General features: G+C 45.4%; 1 protein-coding gene across 3 annotated transcripts in view; it reads left to right on the top strand.

The window, feature by feature from the left end:
• The window catches only part of NCOA3 (nuclear receptor coactivator 3), a 64,415-nt gene that overhangs the window by 21,076 nt on the left and 25,591 nt on the right, over positions 1-17,748 (top strand). For all 3 annotated transcript variants that reach the window (XM_056547631.1, XM_056547629.1, XM_056547630.1), the window contains exons 2-3: positions 6,715-6,782; positions 14,966-15,073. In XM_056547631.1, coding sequence (XP_056403606.1) covers positions 14,985-15,073 — 89 coding nt within the window. In that variant the 5' untranslated portion in view covers positions 6,715-6,782; positions 14,966-14,984. The remainder of the gene's footprint in view (positions 1-6,714; positions 6,783-14,965; positions 15,074-17,748) is intronic.

The following is a 17,748-nucleotide window of genomic DNA, read 5'->3' on the forward strand; positions in this document are numbered from 1 at the left end:
CTATTCGACAGCAGCTGAAGCAGTCTGTGCTGCCGGATAGCAGTTTATGCGATGGCCCGATATATAAAAGCATCGTATGTTGATGCTGCCTTCAACATGCGATGGCCTCTAAGAGGCCATCATATGTTGAAATAATTCTGTCGGGGCCATCGTAGGTCGGGGGATCACTGTACATGCTTGGCAGATGTCTTAGGTGATAAGGCTATCGCAATCAATGTTAGACTACAGAATTGTGCTTGCTGTCAACACTATGGGGAGAATTTATTAAAACCTGAGTAAAGGAAGAATGGTGCAGTTGTCCATAGCAACCAATCAGATTGCTGCTTTTATTTTTCAGAAGCTTTTTTAAATATGAAAGAAGCCCCATTCTTCCTCCACAAAGGAGGTTTGGTTCATTCTCCAGCTATCTACCATAGTGTAGCAGAGCTAGCCAATCTGCCACACAGCCAACTAGCAGAATTATGACTGGAGCATGAGAGAGGATGTTACTTATAATCGGAAGAAAAGGATTTCTTGAATCTGCTGATCTGAAGGATGCGTAGCCTTCCCTGCTGTGGCGTATTACCAGGTCTGCCAGACCCAACTAAAATAGAACATGTGCCTTCAGCTGAATCACCGGCTGCTACGTACGTGAAGGTATTTGTTGTACAAGGGCTTTGAAGCCACACAACAGTGGCCATTTCAACAGGTTGACGCAGGCATGAAATTTAGGGCACTGCACAGAATTTGAAGTGCCACTTTCCATGAGTATCTGGCTCAACAGATCTTCTACAGATGGTACAAATAACACAACCCAATAACAAGCCGCATTGCCGAGGATTTGTCTTGTGGTTTGACCTGATATTATGCAAAAGCTTCATAAGAGTCCATGGTGTTTCCACCAGTTGTGATATGGAAATATCCAGGACACTAGGTGGAAGATAAGTGGAAGTCCGCGTTCACATGGCGGAAATTCCGTGCGGACTTCCGCTGCTGAAGTCCCGTTGAATTCATCTGGATTCTGTGGAATTTCTGTGCCAGGCGTTTCCAGCATGTAAATTCCTTTTTCCGTGTCCGCACAAAGAATGGCGGTGTTCATTCTTTGTGCAGATTCCGCACGGAATGCATAACCGTCTGAGACGGCGCATTGCGTGCGGTCCTGCTGGCACCCTGCACTGTACAGAATGTCTGCACAGAGGTTTTCCGTGCGTACATTCTGCCATGTGAACGTGGCCTTAAGGGTTAATGCTGATGTGGAATTCTACATTTTCATAAAGCGACATGGCGGAGTAGCACAGTGAGGTCTGGTGTGGATTTTGGGTGACGGGGCCTCTTGCTCCTCATTTTAATAGTAGAAATGTGTAAACTTCTGACCCTGCTGGATTATTACCATCTATAATCCATTACATACATGCGCTGGAATAGCGCTGTTCCCCTCTCTGTGCTGAAGTTTATTCGGTTTGGCTGTGTCGCCTGACAGCTGACATCCATCAGCACTAACCCTGCACAAGTCTTCACCGTTCCGTGTAGTCGGGCACACGTGTGCAGCACATGTCTGCAGACGCTACACTCATCATGCAACATTCCTGCCGCCTCTTTACAAAGCCTTTCCTGCTAGAAATCCAGCTAAACCGATCTAAAGCTATGAGACCTCTTGTGTGAAGAATAAATCTTATCTGGACAATCAACGTCCAAATGAAGAGTACAGGGGGGGGGGGGGGATGGGCACTAAAACAGTGTATAGCAGCCTTGATCCAGCAAAGATAAGAAACCTGGTGAACCAGACACTAGTAGAACCAGCAATTCCACAGGAACTGGAAGATGCGTCACTGACACGAAACTGCGCTGTCGTGGAACCGCGGTGTCGTTCTACTGATACGCTCCTGCTCCCAGCTGTGAGCTGCCTTCCCTCCCTGCACCCAGGTGATTTCTATGCATTTGTACATGGACATTGCTGCAATAAAGTCTGAATTTTATACTTCATGCATGGAGTGCAGACATGCTTTCTTTTTTCTTTTGGACATGATCTCCATTATTCTCCACTATGGGAAACGGAAACATCAGATGGCTGCTGTTAACCCAGCTTTCCACTGACCCTCAATAGTATCTCCTTAAGTAGTAGTACACTCTCCTGACTTGTTTGAGCTTTCACTGTTTTCTGTCCTTCTGTTCAGGAACCAGGAAGCTCAGGCGTGTTAAAGTTGTTCACTGTACCACAGCTACCTGTCTGTGAATGGTGCTATTGATGGGATGCCCCCTGCAGGAACTGCAGAATAGGATCTGTTTGTTTGACGCTGTAGCTTGGTCTTGTGTGGTTCTCGGGGAAAGGGGCCCCCTCCTGTAGTGAATTCCCCACAGCCCTTCCTATCTCCTGATGGCTGGGGCCGGGGCTCCTCTTCTTTGGCTCCGGCCTCTGGTAATTATGACTGAACCACAAGAATGCAAGTCCCTGACTGGCTGCAGTGGGGGAACGCAACAGACTCTGCCTAAATATGGAGGTTTTCAGCTTCCTGTCATTACAATGGAGTTAACCTCTTCACTGCAAAGTCTGTATGAGCACCAGAGCTCTTTCTAGCCTGCGGTGATGTTGCCATGAAGTCTCATTTCTGGAGTGTAGTTGTAAATGTTCTATAGGGTGCCAGTGTTTAGTGCTCAGGTCAAGTGTGCAGAGTCTTAAGGATTTTGTTATGGATGAGACGGTGAACCTGAGGCATTGGTGACTGTCCATGTTGTCGAGGTCCTCAATAATGAGGTGCTGGTCATACATGGGGCCTTCAGATAACTTAGCCATGCCATCTGGAGTGGTCTTAGTCTTGCTGTTGCTGTGGGGTTTGTCTTGGTGACTGGGTCTTTTGTGTTCATATGAACACCTTCTGCACCATCATCTTACTGTGGTGTCTCGTGCTCTGCTGCACCCAGGCTGTGCAATGAGTGAAGCCATCACCTGGAATGAACCAGCATTTGCCCAGAACCTGTTGTTCAGTCACCATGTTGATGTCGTGCCATACGGTTGGTTAATATTATACCCAATATTGAGAAAAATGTCGGTTTCTTTGGCTTTGGGACAGCAGTGAGACCTGCGCTCTTCATTGGAACATTATAAATAACATGGGTGTCAAGACTCCTACTACCGTAGGAAGTAGATCTAACCACAGCAAGAATTGTATAATATAATGTTTACTATGCTCAGTAAAGGAGTTTGTAAGCCGCAGATTATGGCTGTATTATCGGGAAGATGCTGGAGACATGTGAATGCTGTACTACAGTCCTCCTGATTTTTGCAGATCATGTCATAGGGATTGTAGTGATCAGAACACATTGTGTGAGTACAAGATATTGTCACCGGCCATCATTCCGCCTGGAAAGTACCGGAGCTCTGCCTCCATACTGGAGACACGTGTTTTAACATGATATGACATACCTGTGAGCTGCTCAGGATTGTAAGCAGAACAATGTCCTCTGACAAGACCCAACATCTACCTGCCTGAGGACAGAGCGAGGAACACGAGGTGCAGCTCTCGCCTGGGATGATGGGAACTCTAACCATGGCTCTTACCTTCCCTACAGATGGCCACCTGAATTCAGTCATTGGCTGAGCAGACTTGGTTCTTGCTATAGTCACATGACTTGTATTTTGGAATATTCCAATGTTAAAGGAGATCTTTATATCGGGACATCTGTACAAAGCCTTTGTATGTAGGAGAAGCAAAAAAAATAAAAAATCTACCTCCCTTAATCCTCCTGTAGAGCTGATGTACCTACCATATGATGCTAGTCGGGTGCATCTAATTTGGTCACATATTTACATGATAAACTGTACCGCACTGTTAGCTTTGTTTCAAAAGAACAAAATGCAAACCACCTCTAACCGAGCAAAAAAGGTGGAATACTATGCAGTGGTGGGTGGAGCCTGACACCTAATAACATGAAGAAAAAAATCTGTGTCCGATAGAGAACCAGTTTCTGCCACAATGTAGATCCCTCTGAACACAAACATTCCGCTAGTAAGTGGAGTCGGGGTGACTTGACGCTGCGCTGATCTTGGGCCTCCTTAATTTTTACTAGTTTGACCATAGAACACATCCAGCTAGTGATCGTACAGACAGTGATCCCCGAACATACCTTCTGTGTACCCCTGGAGTCTGTCTAGATTGTGCAGGAGTTGTTATCCCCATTGATTGACACCCCAGCTTTACTAGACTCCTGAAGATGACATATTTCTATTTAAGGGAGAACTAGACAGATTTTGTGGTGAGCCTCACTCTGTGAGAGCTGTAATCGTGGCTGTGTTGGTCTTCATCCAGCTTTTCCAAAAGCAGATCTGTTTAGTCTTGTAGGTGTATCAGGGGGAGGAGGCAGGAATACTCTGATATCAGAATCTGTCTAGGACTTTTGCTCTTGATGTCATCTTTAAGGTAATGAAACTTTGTTTCTTTTCTGATCTGATTTTCCTGCTGTGCTCCCCACTACAATAAGGGGTGCTGGCTCAGCTGGTGTACAGCTGATCTACTATGTGTCACCTCACTATTGACTAGGGATCGACCAATATCGTTTTTTTAGGGCCGATACCGATAATCGGTGGAGGTTAGGGCCGATAGCCGATAACTTATACCGGAATATCGGTATAAGTTATCGGCTATTTATCCCCCGCCACCACCACCACTCGCTTCTCTCCCCCCTACCTGTCAGGGTGGTCCGGGCCATCCATCCTCCTTTCCTGTAGTGTCTGGCGGCATTCCGGGTGGAGGGTGAACCGGTCCGGGCTGTCCTTCTTCTCCGGGGGTCCTCTTCTCCACTCCGGGCAGGCTCCGGCCTAGTACGCTGCATAGACGCCACGGCGTAGCGGCGTCTATGCAGCGTACTAGGCCGGAGCCTGCCCGGAGTGGAGAAGAGGACCCCAAAGGAGGACAGCTCGGACCGGTTCACCCTCCACCCGGAATGCCGCCGGACACTACAGGATGGATGGCCCGGACCACCCCATTACGGGTAAGTTTAATTTTTTTTTTGACTCGGAGTATGGGGGAGGGGCCCGACCGGTATATGGGCAAAAATCCATACCGGTATACCGCCCAGCACTATGGGGGGGGGGGGGGCGGTCGCGGTTTGGTGGGGGCGGGGCATTATCGGCTTATCTGCAAGGTAATTGCCGATACCGATAATGACCAAAATCGTGATTATCGGCCATACCGATAATCTGTCGATCCCTACTATTTATAAAGGCTAGGTCCACACTGCACTAGTGCTTCCGTCTGAAAGAGGTTTGCCAGTGTATACTGTAATGGAGGGCATATATATCCTAGTGACTGCGTTCGAAACGTATGCACTAGCAAACTATATACAACGCAGCAGACTGCGCTTTTATGTAAGATTAAAATAGTGCATACGTCCCGAATGCAATAATTAGGTAACTTGGTGATTGTCAGTGAATGGCATCTGTTGCCAAGTATACGTCGGTAACCTGTTTTTGGGCACAATGCTGACAGATATGTCTGACAGAAGCCCTAAAAAATAAATAAATACATAAAAAAAAGTGAATCTAGCCACCTACGGCCTAGTTGTGAAATATCTGGAAAAAAGACACCCCACTTCGCCTAGACTCCTAATAACATGACTTTAAGGGGGATACTGTTATTAGGAAAGCTGGGTGACTCCTATGAACATCTGCTTTGGCAGTCATATTGGTTGTCACCCTGCTTTCTCAGAATCATAGGACCATTCTCCGTACTGTGATGCCTCCCAGATGTTGTTCCGGGTGCAGATGGTGCTGTTCTGTATTCAGATTTAGTAAAAATGATAATTTAGTAGCAGACTGTGGGGTTGGCGAGTGGCGTTAGGTTAATCAGAATCCCTTGTGTGCCCTGTGAAGTTATTTGTATTATACATATGGTCACAGCTGATACACATACCTCATATGTTGTACAGTGGCCCCTAAAGTTACAATATTAATTGGTTCCAAGATGACCATTGTATGTTGAGACCAGAACTCTATGGAAACCTGTTAGTTGGTTCTAAAGGCACCAAAATGTCATCCAAAAAATAGGAAAAAGTGAGAATTAAAGAAATTAAATAAGTAGATAACTGATACAGATAAAGAAAATCCTTACATATAAAAGTAAGAAAGATCTGCTGGGAGCTGTAATCACTGTCAATGTCAGTGTTTCCCAAGCATGGAGCCTCCAGCTGTTGCAAAACTACAACTCCTATCATGCCCGGACAGCCAAAGGCTGTCCAGGCATGCTGGGAGTTGTAGTTTTGCAACAGCTGGGGGCACCCTGCTTGGGAAACACTGGTCTAATTAGAGGACAGGAGCTTCTTCAGGGTCCTGTACAGAACACGCAATGTCCTAAAAAAAAAAAAGTAACATGGAGTCACCCTCACCTGGTGTCCAGAGGAGCAGGTAACGGGTAAAGTATACAGAACATGTAAAACCTCCCTGTACTGTAGGGGGTGCTACCAGACATCAGTCAGTGCATGCACTTCAGTAATACAGGTTTTTTTTTGCCCACTCTGATTGGTCTGATCTTCCTGTCATTGACACGTTTCACAGATCTGGACTGTCTGTAGCATTGTATGTTGAGTCTGGTTTCAACTTACAATGGTCCAGAAAAGACTATTGTATGTTGAGGCCATTGTAAGTTGAGGGATCACTGTATAGGGGGTGTATATTGATGCAATGTTTTTCTCCAGTCACACAGCTGGCGTTGCTTACATTTATGTTCTGTGTTGTTCTTGCAGGACACTGGGTAGGATGAGCAGCGCACAGTCCTACAGCTCCTTGTAGCTTTGGGTCTCCTCCGACTCAGGTGAGTAGTTATTTTTATATGGGTGGGGCTAAAGGCTATTCACAGCTTTGGTTACTAAGATTTATTGTCCTGCGCCGCCCTGGTGTTCAGTATCTGGATCGCATGTGCGTGCGTCCCTGAACAGCAGTCTGCAGAGCAGTATCTAAACACAGCTTTTCCCTTCATGCTTCCCCCCCCCCCCCCCTCATTTCTACATGAACAATATACTGAAAAAGGTGAACTGGGATTATGTGACAATGGTAAATGTAAAGAATCCCTCCGCATGTTCTATATGTCTAGCTTGCTGGGTGCAGCTTTTTGGACAGAGCAAGCATTACACAAGCTCTTGTATTCCATAGACTGTCATATTTAGGAGCTAGGTACTGACTTCTTTGTCACCCTATAGATCAGTGGTCCTCAACCTGCGGACCTTGAGATGTTGCAAAACTACAACTCCCAGCATGCCCGGACAGCCGTTGGCTGTCCGGGCATGCTGGGAGTTGTAGTTTTGCAACATCTGGAGGTCCGCAGGTTGGATACCACTGCTATAGATCATGGGGTAGACACTAGGGTCACTGGATTAAGTAGGCTGCCGCTCTTCACAGATGATCCTGAGAATAAGAGGATTTAAAGAGAAGGAGCACATGGTCAGTGCAGACTGTCAGAACAGAGCCGAGACACTCATAACCACCTGCTCTAGTTTAGAGCTGGTTACTGTATAATACCCCTTTGCTCCGGATAAAGGGGGAGATTCATCAAAAACCTTTTGTAGAGGAATAGTGAAGCAGATGCCCATAGCAACCAATCAGATTCCAACTTTTAATTTTCACAGGGCTTTAAAAAAAAAAAAAGCACTCTGGTTGCTATAGGCAACTGCACCATTCTTCCTCAACACAGGCTCTATAGGGGGAGACTTATCAAAACCTATTACTGTATGATACCCTTTCAGATGCTTACCTGGGACATACAGCCTGTTACTGTATAAGATCACCATCATAGATGCTTGCTGTCTTGGTGTATAATATACCCCTCATAGTCACCCAGTTTGGATGTAGTCTATTACAGTATAGCTCTGTATTAACCCCAGCATGGCCACTCACTGAATATGGAACCGGTTACTGTACTAGATACCCTTCAGTCTCTCATTCTGAGTGGCTATTATGGGGGTATATTATACACAAAATAAGCAATATATGCAATTTGAATAGAGCTTATTGTATACTGGGTGTAGAGCCAATTACAGTATAGTGTGGTATGTATATCTTTTCCAATGCACAAGTAGCTGAGCCCCTTAGGCTTTAAGTGTCCAGGAGCGTCTGGGCCTATGTCTGGAGCTGATGCTATTGGAAGCTCAGCACATCCTGGTTCCGTTTTACTTTGTTTGCACTCCTCTGTTGTCTCCTTGTTCTGTTTGCTCTCTTTGTTTGTTTTTGTCTTCCGGGTTACTTACCTGCACTAGTTTGTACCTTTGCTGAGGGGGCATCGACACATTGGGCCAGTAGAGGCTTGGCCTAGGGGTGGGGGTGGTGGGGGGCATATTACAGTATGTTAGCTGTTCAAACGAACTAAAAAAATATATGGGACCCGATTCTTCCAGTAGTGCCTGTGCTGCTGCCCCTTGGGTGGTGTTGTATAATGTATAGGGACCTACGAGGAGTGATTTGTACTACTCCACTCAGGTTATTAACCCCTTAAGGACGCAGGACGTAAATGTACGTCCTGGTGCGGTGGTACTTAATGCACCAGGACGTACATTTACGTCCTGTGCATAACCGCGGGCATCTGAGCGATGCCCGTGTCATGCGCGGCTGATCCCAGCTGCTGATCGCAGCCAGGGACCCGCCGGCAATGGCCGACGCCCGCGATCTCGCGGCCGTCCGCCATTAACCCCTCAGGTGCCGGGATCAATACAGATCCCGGCATCTGCGGCAGTGCGCGATTTGATTGAATGAATGATCGCCCGCAGCGCTGCTGCGGGGATCCGATCATTCAGAACGCCGCACGGAGGTCCCCTCTCCTTCCTTCCTCCGTCCGGCTCCCGGCGTCTCCTGCTCTGGTCTGAGATCGAGCAGACCAGAGCAGAAGATCGCCGATAACACTGATCTGTTCTATGTCCTATACATAGAACAGATCAGTATTAGCAATCATGGTATTGCTATGAATAGTCCCCTATGGGGACTATTCAAGTGTAAAAAAAAAAAATGTAAAAGTAAAAAAAAAGTGAAAAATCCCCTCCCCCAATAAAAAGTAAAACGTCCGTTTTTTCCTATTTTACCCCTAAAAAGCGTAAAAAATAATTTTTTATAGACATATTTGGTATTGCCGCGTGCGTAAATGTCCGAACTATTAAAATAAAATGTTAATGATCCCGTACGGTGAACGGCGTGAACGAAAAAAAAGCTACAAAATTGCTACTTTTTTAATACATTTTATTAAAAAGAAAAATTATAAAAAATGTATTAAAAGTTTTTTTATATGCAAATGTGGTATCAAAAAAAAGTACAGATCATGGCGCAAAAAATGAGCCCCCATACCACCGCTTATACGGAAAAATAAAAAAGTTAGAGGTCATCAAAATAAAGGGATTATAAACGTACTAATTTGGTTAATAAGTTTGTGATTTTTTTTTAAGCACAACAATAATAGAAAAGTATGTAATAATGGGTATCATTTTAATCATATTGACCCTTAGAATAATGAACACACGTCATTTTTAACAAATTGTACGGCGTGAAAACAAAACCTTCAAAAATTAGCAAAATTGTGTTTTTCTTTTTAATTTCTCCACAAAAATAGTGTTTTTTGGTTGCGCCATACATTTTATGATATATTGAGTGATGTCATTACAAAGGACAACTGGTCGCGCAAAAAACAAGCCCTCATACTAGTCTGTGGATGAAAATATAAGAGTTATGATTTTTAGAAGGCGAGGAGGAAAAAATGAAAACGTAAAAATTAAATTGTCTGAGTCCTTAAGGCCAAAATGGGCGGAGTCCTTAAGGGGTTAATGTCTACAGTATAATGTATAGAGTCCAATGAGGAGGGGGTCTGTACTGCTGTCCCCGGGCTTTTAGTGTGGACCATAGGGCTGCGACTTTGATTATTTTAAAAATAGATTCGTTGGCAAATGGTTAACCCTAGTGTGTGTGTGTGTGTGTGTGTGTGTGTGTGTGTTTTTTACCAGATTTTAATCTATTTAACCCCTTAAGGACCCAGCCAATTTACAGTGTAGGACCCGGCCATTTTTTGCACATCTGACCACTGTCACTTTAAGCATTAATAACTCTGGGATGAATTACCTTTCATTCTGATTCCAAGATTTTCTCGTGACATATTCTTCTTAATATTAGGGGTAAAATTTTGTCAATACTTGCATCATTTATTGGTGAAAATGTTGCATTTCTTTTTTTTACTTTTGAAGCTCTCTGGTTATAAGGAAAATGGATATTCCAAATTATATATTTATTCACATATACAATATGTCTACTTTTATATTTGCATCATAAAGTTGACATGTTTTAACTTTTGGAAGACATCAGAGGTCTTCAAAGTATAGCAGCAATTTTCCAATTTTTCACAAAATTTTCAAAATCGAAAATTTTTAAGGGACCAGTTCAGTTTTAAAGTGGATTTTAGGGGCCTTCTTATCAGAAATACCTTACAAATCACCATTATAAAAAACTGCACCCCAAAGTATTCAAAATGGCATTCAAAAGGTTTGTTAACCCTTTAGGTGTTTCACAGGAATAGCAGCAAATTAAAGGAGAAAATTCAAAATCTTCATTTTTTTACACTGGCATGTTCTTGTAGACCCAGTTAATTAAATTTTTCATTTTCACGGACCACTCTTCCAAAAGTCTGCCAGACACCTGTGGGGCATAAATGCTCACTGTACCCCTTATTACATTCTGTGAGGGGTGTAGTTTCCAAAATGGTGTCACATGTTCTGGCACTATGGGGGCTTTGTAAACACACGTGGCATTCAATTCCGGACAAATTTTCTCTTCAAAAGCCCAATGTCGCTCCCTTTCTTCTGAGTATTGTAGTGCACCCGCAGAGCACATTACATCCACTTATGGGGTATGTTCTTACTCAGAAGAAATGGGGCTACAAATTTTGAGTTTTTTTTTTTTCTATTTTCCCTTGTGAAAATGAAAAATTTAGGGTAACGTTTATTTTTTTTATTTTTTTCATTTTCCCATCCAACTTTAACAAAAATTCGTCAAACACCTGTGGGTTGTTAAGGCTCACTATACCCCTTATGTTCCGTGAGGGGTGTAGTTTCCAACATGGGGTCACATGTGGGTATTTATTTTTTTGTGTTTTATGTCAGAACCGCTGTAAAATCAGCCACTCCTGTGCAAATCACCAATTTAGGCCACAAATGTACATGGTGTACTCACTCATGAGCCTTGTTGTGCGCCCACAGAGCATTTTACACCCACATATGGGGTATTTCTGTACTCAGGAGAAGTTGCGTTACAAATTTTGGTTTTTTTTTTTTCCTTTTACCGCTTGTGAAAATAAAAAGTATGGGGGCAACACCAGCATGTCAGTGTAAAATTTTTAATATTTTTAATCTAACAGGCTGGTGTAGCCCCCAACTTTTCCTTTTCATAAGGGGTAAAAGGAGAAAAAGCCCCCAAAATTTGTAGTGCAATTTCTCCAGAGTACGGAAATGCCCCATATGTGGCCCTAAACTGTTTCCTTGAAATACGACTGGGCTCTGAAGTGAGAGAGCGCCATGCGCATTTAAAGACTAAATTAGGGATTGCATAGGGGTGGAGATAGGGGTATTCTACGCCACTGATTCCCAAACAGGGTGCCTCCAGCTGTTGCTAAACTCCCAGCATGCCTTGACAGTCAGTGGCTGTCCGGAAATGCTGGGAGTTGTTGTTTTGTAACAGCTGGAGGCTCCGTTTTGGAAGCCCTGCCCTTACAATAAGTTTTTCATTTTTATTGGGGGGGGGGGGGGGGGGACAGTGTAAGGGGTGTATATGTAGTGTTTTACTCTTTATTATGTGTTTATTGTAGTGTTTTTAGGCAAGTAACTGTGAGTTTCCCGCTAGGAGTTAGCGCTGCGGCGAAACATTTCCTGCAGCTCAAACTTCAAGAAACTTACTGTAAACCTGCCTGTGTGAATGTACCCTGAACATTTACATGGGGGGGGGGGGGCAAACCTCAAGCTGTTTCAAAACTACAACTCCCAGCATGTACTGACTGTGCATGCTGGGAGTTGTACTCTTGCAACAGCTGGAGGCACACTGGTTGTTAGGTTCTGTTAACTCAGTATTTTTCAACCAGTGTGCCTCCAGCTGTTGCAAAACTACAACTCCCAGCATGTACTGATCGCCGAAGGGCATGCAGGGAGATGTAGTTATGCAACAGCTGGAGGTACGCAACTACAACTCCCAGCATGCCAGTTTTGCAACATCTGGAGAGCTACAGTTTAGAGACCAGTGCACAGTGATCTCCAAACTGACCCTCCAGATGTTGCAAAAGTACAAATCCCAGCATGCCCAGACAGCTGTCTGGGCATGCTGGGAGTTGTAGTTTTGAAACATCTGGAGGGTCACAGTTTGGAGATCCCTGTATAGTGGTCTCAAACTGTAGCCCTCCAGATGTTGCTAAGCAACTATCCGGCTTCCGTAGGATACAGGGAGCCCGCCGCACAACATCACCACCCGCCGATCTCCACCGCCGATCGTTGCCTCCGCCGCCATTGATGGGTAAGTGGACTTCGTCCCCAGTCCTCTGTTGTTTCCCTGTTCTGCCCTGCCTATTGTGGGTGCGCAGAACAGGGAAACCGAACGTTAACACTCTCCCTCCCCCGATCTGCTATTGGTCGTCGCGTCTATATATATATATATATATTGTTATGGAAAAATTAAAAGGTATCATTATAGTAGTTAGTTATGGCTATTAAAGGACGAGGAGGAAAAACGTGTGTAAAATCGAAAATTGGTCCGGACAAGTAGATTTTGCTCCGTTTTTAGCAGGGCTGTGGAGTTGGAGTCGAGGAGTCTGACTAAATTTTGGGTACCTGGAGTTGGCAAACAATGCACAGACTCCTGCTAAATTTAGATTGGGGAAAAAAAAGCAAGTTTAAATGTCCCCATTCACAAAAAGTTATAATTACCTCTCTACTGTAAGAATAAAGACCAATGCATGCAGTGCCTCACGTAACCTCAAAACAAACACGTTAAGTGACCGTGAAGAAGCATGCTTTTCATGTGCTTTACTATATGGCACGCAACGCACAATTAGGAGCGGCGATACTTATACTTTCCATAGTGTTGTGTTCTGCTGTTACAGGGAACCCATGGGTAACCTAGCCTCTCACTGATAAGGGATTAAGTAAATGTTTTTTTTGCAGGACTAGAGACACTTGTATAAGTGAAGGGAATGGAGGGTCAATAGTTCAAGACTGAAGCTGTAAACCATTGGAAAAACTGCTGACATTCAGCTAAGGCTATAAAACCTTGTAAACTCGATTGTTAGCTTAAATCCTGGGGGTCCCGCTGCTGGGGACCCCCAGGATTTCCACTGCGGCACTGCGCTATCATTACTGCACAGAGCGAGTTCGCTCTGTGCGTAATGACAGGGCGATACAGGGGCCGGAGCATCGTTACGGCACGGCTACACCCCTCGTGATGTCATGGCCAGCCCCCTCAATACAAGTCTATGGGAGGGGGCAGCGGGACCCCGACGATCTGACATCTTATAAGATGTCTAGGGGCGGAGTACCCCTTTAAACTTTAAACATGACTATGGGATTCTACTAGGGAAATCATGTTTTATAATAAATGCCCCTTCCTGGATCCTCCTACTGTCCTATCTTCAGCAGCAGATCAGCACACAAACTGTTCAATACAGTAGACTGTTGACTTCCCAGCCAGTAATCCTGTGGTAATGACATGTATGTTGCCTTTCTTTCCTTCAAGGAATGTATAAAACGCATTCGCATATTAATAGAGGAGTCGGAGTTGGAAGTACAGATAACTCCGGAGTCGGAACATTTATCTACCGACTTCACAGCCCTGGTTTTTAGTCCCGTGGACAAGTCGTTTTTTTTTTTTTAATTCAATTTCCACACCCCTGTCTTTGTAGTTTGATAGTTATGTGATGGATTGATCTTTTAAGTACAACTTTTTACCCAAAGGGGTACCTAAATATTGGAAATACCAGTATATTTGTTTGATGCGTTTCAATAAAAATATATTTTTCACCTAAATGGAATAGCTTATAAGAAGAAATTAGTGTTGTTCAGTGATTATTAATGTATGCAGTTTACTGTATAGGGGCCCTTAAGCAGTGGCCTGTACTGCCCCCAGGGGAGATGATGTATACTGTATTATGTACTGGGGCCTACTGGGGTATTTTAGTCTGTGAGGAGGGGTCTGAGCTGCCGCCTCTGCCCCAGTATATTGTAAATGGGCCTGTACTCATCCCCCAGGGTATTTATGTATCTATTTATACTTCATAGAGTAATCTGTGAAGGGGCATATATTGTTGCCCCTAGGGTATTAATGTATCGGAGCCTGTGTGGAGGTGTCTGTACTGCTGCACCTGCAGTAATGATGTATATTGTATAGGGGCCTGCTAGCAGGAGTCTGTGCTAATGCCCCTGGGGTGGTATTGTATACAGTATGTATCTGTACAGTACTGTGTTGTATTGATGTCTATACTGCAGTCGTCTTTTAGTAATAAGGGTCTGGAGCTGCAGACGGAGTCAGATGATTCTCTTTGAATAACCTTGGGGATGGCAGAATGCCGGCTGTTTACTGATGATCCGAGTGATGAGCAGCGATTAAAGCGTGAGGCGCAACAATGCCATCTGCTGGGGACGGGAGGAGGTGCACAGACGGCTTGTCACACAGATCATAGACACAAATCTATAGAAGGGTGAGCAGTGGGGATTGTCTGGGGCGGCAAAGATTCACATTATTTTTGTGTGTGGGTAGTCTTTTCAGAGTTTTTTGGGGGGAACAATCTGCAACACTAGGGGTGGAGGGGTGCAATGCTGGGTTCTCACTTCTGAAACAAAGTCCAGCCACTGCTACAACATAAGCCGTGTATCTTACTGCTGTTTTAGGATGGGGGAAGCTCAGACAGCTTCTCCTATCTCCAATGATGCTTGTTTGTTTTGGGGACTCATTTGTGCCCCTCCCCCCAGTAACTTCATTACTGTCTTTATCTTGCAGCTTCTGATGTTTGTTTACAATGAGTGGATTAGGTGAAAACTCCTTGGATCCCTTGTCTTCAGACTCCAGGAAGAGGAAGCCCTCGCTGTGTGACACTCCTGGCCCCAGGTAAGGGCCCCCATAATCCTGGGGGTTGTGATGCATATTGGCTTCCTGGAGGAGGCCTTTGCTGTTGCAGACACACTACCTATGTCCTGTCTGGTTCTTATAGTGACCAGTATGTGTGTGGACATTGGTGGGGATGGAAGCTTTAGTAGTAAAACCAGGTATTCCAGAAAAAAACTTATATATTTTTTATTTTTTTTAAATCAACTGACTCCAGAAAGTTCTATTTAATATACTTCTATTAAAAAAAAATCTTAATCTTTCCAATAATTATCAGCTGCTGAAGTTGAGTTGTTCTGGACAGTTCCCGAGACAGGTGTCATCAGAGAGCATAAAAAGAGAACCTAAAAAGATAATCCGATAGTAGAATGGGGCAGAACTGCAAATCCACGTTTTCTTCTAAGCCTCTTTGTATGTATCTTGCTTGTTTATAGAGGAGATGGGCCTCATGAGGTAACGTGTGGCCAGTCTGTTCCTTTTGACACCCTGTCTAGAGATGGGAAGACTTGGGGGGAAAAAAAGTGAAAAATTGGGGTGGAGGAACAGTAACGATTATGTCCTTTCTCGGTCGCTCTTCATTGGGGGGACGCGATACTGATGGGTATATGCTCTTGACACTAGGAAAAAAGTCTACTCCTCCCTGACAGGATATACCCGCCCACTGGAAGTGAGGTAATCAGTTTTAGCTAGTGTCAGTAGGAGGCAAGATACAGGTCTGTGAGCTCCCCAGACCTGGTCTTTATTTTTTATTATTTTCTAGTAAGGGTGCTGTGCTGTACGGGCCATCCTTATGAACGGCAAGTGCTTACCCGCAGCCTTTATTCTAGCTCCGCCCCTCCACCTTGGTGGAGGTCGGCGACGCTCCATAGACAGAGTGGTACCGCTGGCCTCCCTAAGCGCAGACCGGCAGGAGCTCTTCCAGCCGGTCTGCTCTCCCGTCCTCTGAGCTGTGATCAGCTGCTTAGCAGTCGCTTCTATAGCACGCTGCTCCAAGGCGGCACCGCTACGGAGGCTGCCCGCATGCGTGCCGCTCATGGAGTGGGCGTCCTAGCCCCTCTCCCTTAATAGTTCATGCAACCACTCACAGCGCAGGGCGCATTGCTTCCTACGCTTCCTTCCTGCCGTGTTTAGTACAATCGCTCTCACACACACAAAATAGTGCTTCTAGTCTTTCTGACCATTTGGTGGTCTGCTTGGCGCCCTCCTGTGGGCATTAACTGTATTGTATTAATTTCCATTTCTTCTTGTGGGGTCCCTCTTGACATACAATAGCTATTACAGGCCTGTAATATCTGTTCGTATCAGCTTAATATCTGCTAGGCTTCTTTTCTAGGGACTGTATATGGGAGCCGCTTTCTTGCCTCAATCACCTCATATGGGGCCTGATGTGGTAAATTACCTTGAGTCACATACGGTACGCCTCCGGCATACTATTTTCTGCTGGGTCCTCCCTCTGTCAGGGAAGCATATGCGATCCGCCATTAGCAGGTCATTGCCAGGGATTCACGATCCCTCGGAAGTTACGGGGGATACAGTCAGTGACTGTTCTCCCCTATCGATGGGTGCCATACCGGGTCTTCGTGCCCTCGGCCGAATTCCTGACGGACGCTTGTCACTCATCACACGGCTGAGGCATCTGCGGCTGGAGTTCCGGTTCCCCTCTGCTGTGTGAGGGGTTCAAAGAAATGCCCCAACGTGTCCTATGGACCCTATTTGGGTTGACGGGGGGATACAATCCATGGCTACTCAGCCTCCCCCGATCTCCCAGGGTGGCGGGGATACTATCCATGGCTCTTAGGCCTCCCCTCCCTCCTACATGCGACAGAGGGGCACAGTGTTCGCATATCTGGCTGTCGTCCCCTTTTCGCTAGCATCTGGAGGTGTACTGGTTTAGCAGAGCGTTGTCTGCACGGGCATGGCCAGGTTTTCCGGACCTCTGCTAGCGTGAGGAATCTAAATGAGAGTTCATGCAGGTACTGGGACTGATGCCAGTCAGCCAGACTTTCGTCTGCTGGGTCTCCTACACCTCCGGGTCGCGCGTTCCATCGGCCGCACTCCAAAACACCACTTCTTGTGGGAAGGTCTCTATGTAGGAATCCTGTATGTTCAGGAATCTCTCACCGGTCACCCAGAAAGTTGTCAGCATGGTTTACTGCTACGTCTAGTCATCTACCATACACTTCGCACGCAGTGGACGGAAGTTCAGCTAACCCTCTGCCAGGGTGTAGTTCCGAGTGAATCACCCAATATTGCTCAATGTGCCATATACAATGCACCACATACTATTTTGCAGGGTCTCCTACTCTACCAGGTCCCTCTCTACATGTCTGCTGCTCTCAGGTTGAATACTGGTAACCCACTTTTGGTATGTGGTTCTGCATGTGGGACCTGGTGTGGCCATGGTCCCTATTCCTGATAGCCAGACTGTCTGCATGGCATTTCTGATTCACCAGGGCACCTTTCCCATTCTTCCCGCGATTGCAGTCCGGTGACTCACTTTCCATGTGAAGTGCCATGTAAACTGTGGGTTCCTTGGACCTTTTTATACCTGTCACACCATTTGGTGCGGAGCCTGTTTTCCATACTGCCGGACTTTTGGAGGTCTGCGTTTTCTTTCATGTCTGCTGTCTTGGTACCCCACTACTATCGTGAGGTGACAATGTCTGTGTCCCTACATA

The sequence above is a fragment of the Hyla sarda genome, chromosome 12, assembly GCF_029499605.1.
Source record: "Hyla sarda isolate aHylSar1 chromosome 12, aHylSar1.hap1, whole genome shotgun sequence".
NCBI classification, from domain to species: domain Eukaryota; kingdom Metazoa; phylum Chordata; class Amphibia; order Anura; family Hylidae; genus Hyla; species Hyla sarda.